At 38.9% G+C, this 4,581-nt stretch overlaps 1 protein-coding gene across 1 annotated transcript in view; it reads left to right on the top strand.

Moving 5' to 3' along the window:
• The first annotated feature begins 214 nt into the window (after positions 1-214).
• The window catches only part of CDC7 (cell division cycle 7), an 18,519-nt gene continuing 14,152 nt past the window's right edge, over positions 215-4,581 (top strand). Inside the window, exons 1-3 of the mRNA XM_015824103.1 lie at positions 215-461; positions 1,345-1,429; positions 3,159-3,242. Coding sequence (XP_015679589.1) covers positions 339-461; positions 1,345-1,429; positions 3,159-3,242 — 292 coding nt within the window. The 5' untranslated portion in view covers positions 215-338. The remainder of the gene's footprint in view (positions 462-1,344; positions 1,430-3,158; positions 3,243-4,581) is intronic.

Below are 4,581 nucleotides of genomic sequence, written 5' to 3'. Positions count from 1 at the left end.
TTAACCCAGCGGAAGGAAAGGGACGCGGCTTCCATCCCTCCTCTCCCCTTTCGCCCTCTCGCGTGTGAAGTAACTTCCCGCCTCTCCCAAGATGTCGTCTGAGTGACAGCACCAGTTCAGCCAGCCAGCATCTGCCCCTTGTCACGTGTATCCTCTCCCCTCCTCCCCCGGTCTCGTTCTCACGGGCCGGCCTCTTTCCCCCTTTCCTGCTGCCAACCGCGCGCTTGGCGCTAGGTACAAATGGGGGAACTGGAAGTTCTCGGAAAGGGCGGCTCGCGTGTCGCCGCTGGTGGTGGTTGTTGCACACGGTAAAAAAAAAACAAAACACGCCACGGGAGATGCGGGATCCTGCAGGGGAAATCGGCTGGGTCGTTACAGTTGGAGAGCCCGCTTTCACGCCACTAAGCGGAGGAGTCGCGCGTGTTTTGGAGGGCGAGAAGAACAAGGAAGGAAACAGCCCAGTAAGGCGTTAAAACAATGATATCCTTTCCTCGAGGCTAACAAATTAATTCTGCGGGGCCTGAAATTGGGGTCTGGGGGCTTTCTGGCCGGGACATGGCCTCACCTGAAACATGGCTTGATTCTCCCATCGTAGAATATATATTTCGTTGTGTTTTACACCAACAATCGGGAGGTCTTTGTTTTAGGTAACGTGTCTGGCTGGGTATTATGGGAGATGTCTGTTTGGTCTACTAGTCTAGATGGAAAAAAGCTAATCCAGTTTCTCAAAACCAAACTGGGAATTTTGCATTACCAGAAGATTTTATTTTTATTTTTATGCAGCACTCTGATCTTATTGTGTACTAAAACATGGTCCGATCTATTAATTTTCTTTCTTTCTAGTGCAGTTCGGTTTTAAGTAAAGCTACACACTGCTGAACAAGCCTCACTAGACCCCCTAAGGACTTCCAAGTATCCAGGATCAAATTATATTACACAAAGAGAGCATGTTTGGTGTAGTGGTGAAGGCACCGGACTAGAAACCAGGAGACTGAGTTCGAGTCTTGCTTTTGGAGTAAAAGATTGGGTGCCTTTGGGCCAGGCATTCTCTCAGCCCAATTTACCTCATGAGGTTGTTTTGTGGGGAAAATAGGAGGAAGGAGTATTACGTGTCTTCGCCTCATTGAGTTATTATAAAGTAATAAAGGTGGGATAAAAATAAAAACAACAAAAAAGTCCCCTGGCCTATGTTTAGTATAGGCTCCACATATGCACACCCATTTCTCAGACTTATTTAGGGGAAACAGGAAGAAGCTTATTTATGTGATTCTGTTAACTCTTAGGAAGCCTCAGACATTACTTTGACAATATTTCATTCTGTATTATTTGTTTCCTTTCAAATAGTTGGTCATGGAGGCAATTCATCTAGATGAACAACCTCCCTTGAATGCTGAAAACTTATTTAAAAAACATGAGAGCAACAAGAAAGGTATGTATATTTAACAGCAGTCTAAAAACTTCTCATTATCATTTTCCTGAAAATTTACGCTCCCTTCTCATTTTGGAATCTTGATTAGGTTTTTGGACACGCCACAAATGATTCTTAAATTTTCATAGTACCCAAAGATGCTTTTCAAAAGGCAATTGGACTTTCTTGGTTTTTTTCCTTGAAAATGTTTTGCTTCTTCTCCAAGAAGCTTCTTCAGTTCTGGCTTCATTCTCATGTATGTTTTGTTGGTTGAAAATCCTCCTGAGGTTTTCAGATATTCCTGTAATTTCAAATTTACTGGTTTATTTAACATTTCAGAAGAACTCTCTTTCCGTAAATAATTGATTAAAAAAACAGAAGCTGGATTTGCACATCAGTCTAAGCCATGAGATGTTTATTTGGCTTAGGCTTAATGCATATATGGAATTTGTTTATAAATATAACTAGTTATAAATATAACTAGAATACACAAAACTTCTTGGAACTGTAGAGGGGTTTGTAAGTACCCTATTATGTTTATGTAGAAGTTGTTACAACTTTGCAACTCTAGCCAGGACAAAACTGCCAGGACAGTAATGCCAGCAATAGCAAGAGCTGAAACTTCTGATAAAACAGTCCAGGAAAGACTTAAACTATGATTTCAAACACAGCATCTTAGCTATTCAATCTCTTTTCCTCTTCTTCCTGCTTGATAGTTGTTTAACATAGCTACCAACTCAGGTTCAGTTACAGATATACAGAAAATAAATACAACATCACTGCCCTGCCATCTAGTGATAGAAACACGAAAAGCCACAACTTTAGTTTTTCTGAATTGAATTGAATTTCCTCAAGCTTCTTATAAAGTTTTGGTTTGTAGTCCACTTTTGTGATTTTATCTCAAAATAATAATTATTGATTATTTGGGACTTTTCAGTCAGATTTCAGGCATACTATAGCACCAAGTTAGCATTGGTTACACTTGTGGATGACATGTGTAGGGCTCAAGATGGGTGGTTCATCCTGTCTTGCCCTCCTTGATCTCTGAGTGGCTTTCAATATCATCAATCATGGTGTCCCTCTGGGCCATCTTTGGAGGGAGTTGAATACAGGGAACTATTTTTTAGGGATTCTCCATTTATCCAAGGTTGTTTCTAGTGTGGTGGGGGAAAAGTTGAATGACCGAGCCCTTCGTGTGAAATGCTTTGTGGCGCAACTCTCTCTATCACCAGACATTAGTGGAGTTAAGTATGTGTTCATTTATTTTGTGGAATTGTTTTTGTGTGCCTCAATTTTTCTTTTCTGAATTGCATTATTTTTAACTTTGGTCATAATTTTTTTAATAGTGGGGTTTTTTTTGTAAATTGATAGTTCACAATCCAGTTATCTGTTTAAGATGGCCATATAAAATATCTCAATAAAAATTTGGGGGGCATTAGCCATACTTCAGTATCAGTTTTCAGCATGTTGATAATATAAACTGGAGGTGATGTTTAGGGTCATTTGTCTTATTACGTAAACATTTATTTTTTAAAATTTTGATTACTATTATATAAGTTTTATTTTATTTTTTAAATTTTGAAATGCTAAGCAGCTGAATTTGAGCTACAGGTTTCCTAGCTCTCCTTAAAGGACAGCACTTGGTGCTTTCAATTTCACTATTAAATCATTACATTGCAAACATTATATAAAAGTAAAGGACAATGATTTCAATTTCTAAAATGACTTTATTTTAAAATTTTCTCCATAGGAGCACTTACAGATATTGAAAAGCTTTATCAAGCAGTACCTCAGCTTTCAAATGTGTTCAGAATCAAAGGGAAAATTGGTGAAGGTGAATATGATTTAAAGCTTTTTGAAAATCAAAGTTAAGAGGACTATAGGTCATCTACCCAAATTTTCTAGAGCCCTTTTTATATACATTATTTCAGAGTTTAGTATTAATTTTTGCCTGCTTGGTCAAACTACAGACTGGATTATCTGAAACCTTATAGATAATGTGTCTAATTTTAAAATTTTAAACAACGGGAAAAAAGACTAATCAGTGTTTTGGAATACAGGGAGAATTTAATTTGGCCATGTTACTCTACAAGTAAGCTTCTTAGCCACCCCTACATATTGCTAGTTTGCCTGGTAGATAAGTTCTCTTAGCATCATAAACATTTCCATCCTACAGTGAATAGTAGGTAGGAAAGAGTTAACTCAATTGTTTTCTATGTCATAGTTCAGATTCTTCTTCTGTCTTCTTTTTCCTCCGGGAATCCCAGAGGGGCTTTTTCAAAGGCAACTGGACTTGTTTTACTTCTCATTCAAAAAGCTGAAGAAGCTACTTGAATGAGAAGAAGCTTCTTTGATGAGAAGCGAAACATCTTCAAGGAAAAACAAATCCAATTGCTTTTGAAAAGGCACCTTTGGTACAACCATGGCCTGGACGATTGAGAATCTATATAGACATTTTCCTCCGGGAACTGCTTTAAACTTTTACCTGCAATTGCAGTAGGTCCCCTGGCTCTTAGATAATAGCATTCCTAAACAGTAAACACTGCTTCTTCAGGTTATAGATCAGGGGAGTCAAACTGCCGGCCGGCGGGCGGGACGCATCATCACAAAACCGCGCCCACCCCATTGCCGGCAATGGAGAAAAAGCTCCGATACATCGCGCGACGTCACGTGACATCGCGAGTTTGACATGCCTGTTATAGATGGAAACCTGCAAGGCTGAGTATTCCCCATAAATCCCCACTGCCACCAAAAGCCTTAGAAAAGGCTAAGATAGAAACTGGTTATTCAAGATGCTAGTTTTCCATATAGGTAGTCCTTGGCTTATGACCAGTTCCTTAGGGTGCATGATAGCCTGCATTTACAGCAGTTTGCACCATTCTTGTGATCATATGACCGCATTTTATGACACCTTTGGTGAAAACTTCCAGTTTTCATCGAAACTGACCCATAACAAACCCATTGGCTTGTTTAATTTATTTATTTATTTATTTTATTTATTAATTGCATTTATATCCCGCCCTTCTCCTTACGGACTCAGGGCGGCTGACAATTGAATAAAATACTAACATATATACATATACTTAATTAAAATTTGATTAAAACGAAATATTTAACATGTCCAATTTAAAAGTAATTAAAACCCCCTTTAAAATCCCTCAGGCCAGTCCCGC

This window comes from Protobothrops mucrosquamatus, unplaced genomic scaffold, assembly GCF_001527695.2.
Source record: "Protobothrops mucrosquamatus isolate PMUCROS unplaced genomic scaffold, P.Mucros_1.0 scaffold2118, whole genome shotgun sequence".
Taxonomy (NCBI): Eukaryota; Metazoa; Chordata; class Lepidosauria; order Squamata; family Viperidae; genus Protobothrops; species Protobothrops mucrosquamatus.
This window is presented reverse-complemented; position numbering and strand designations above follow the sequence as displayed.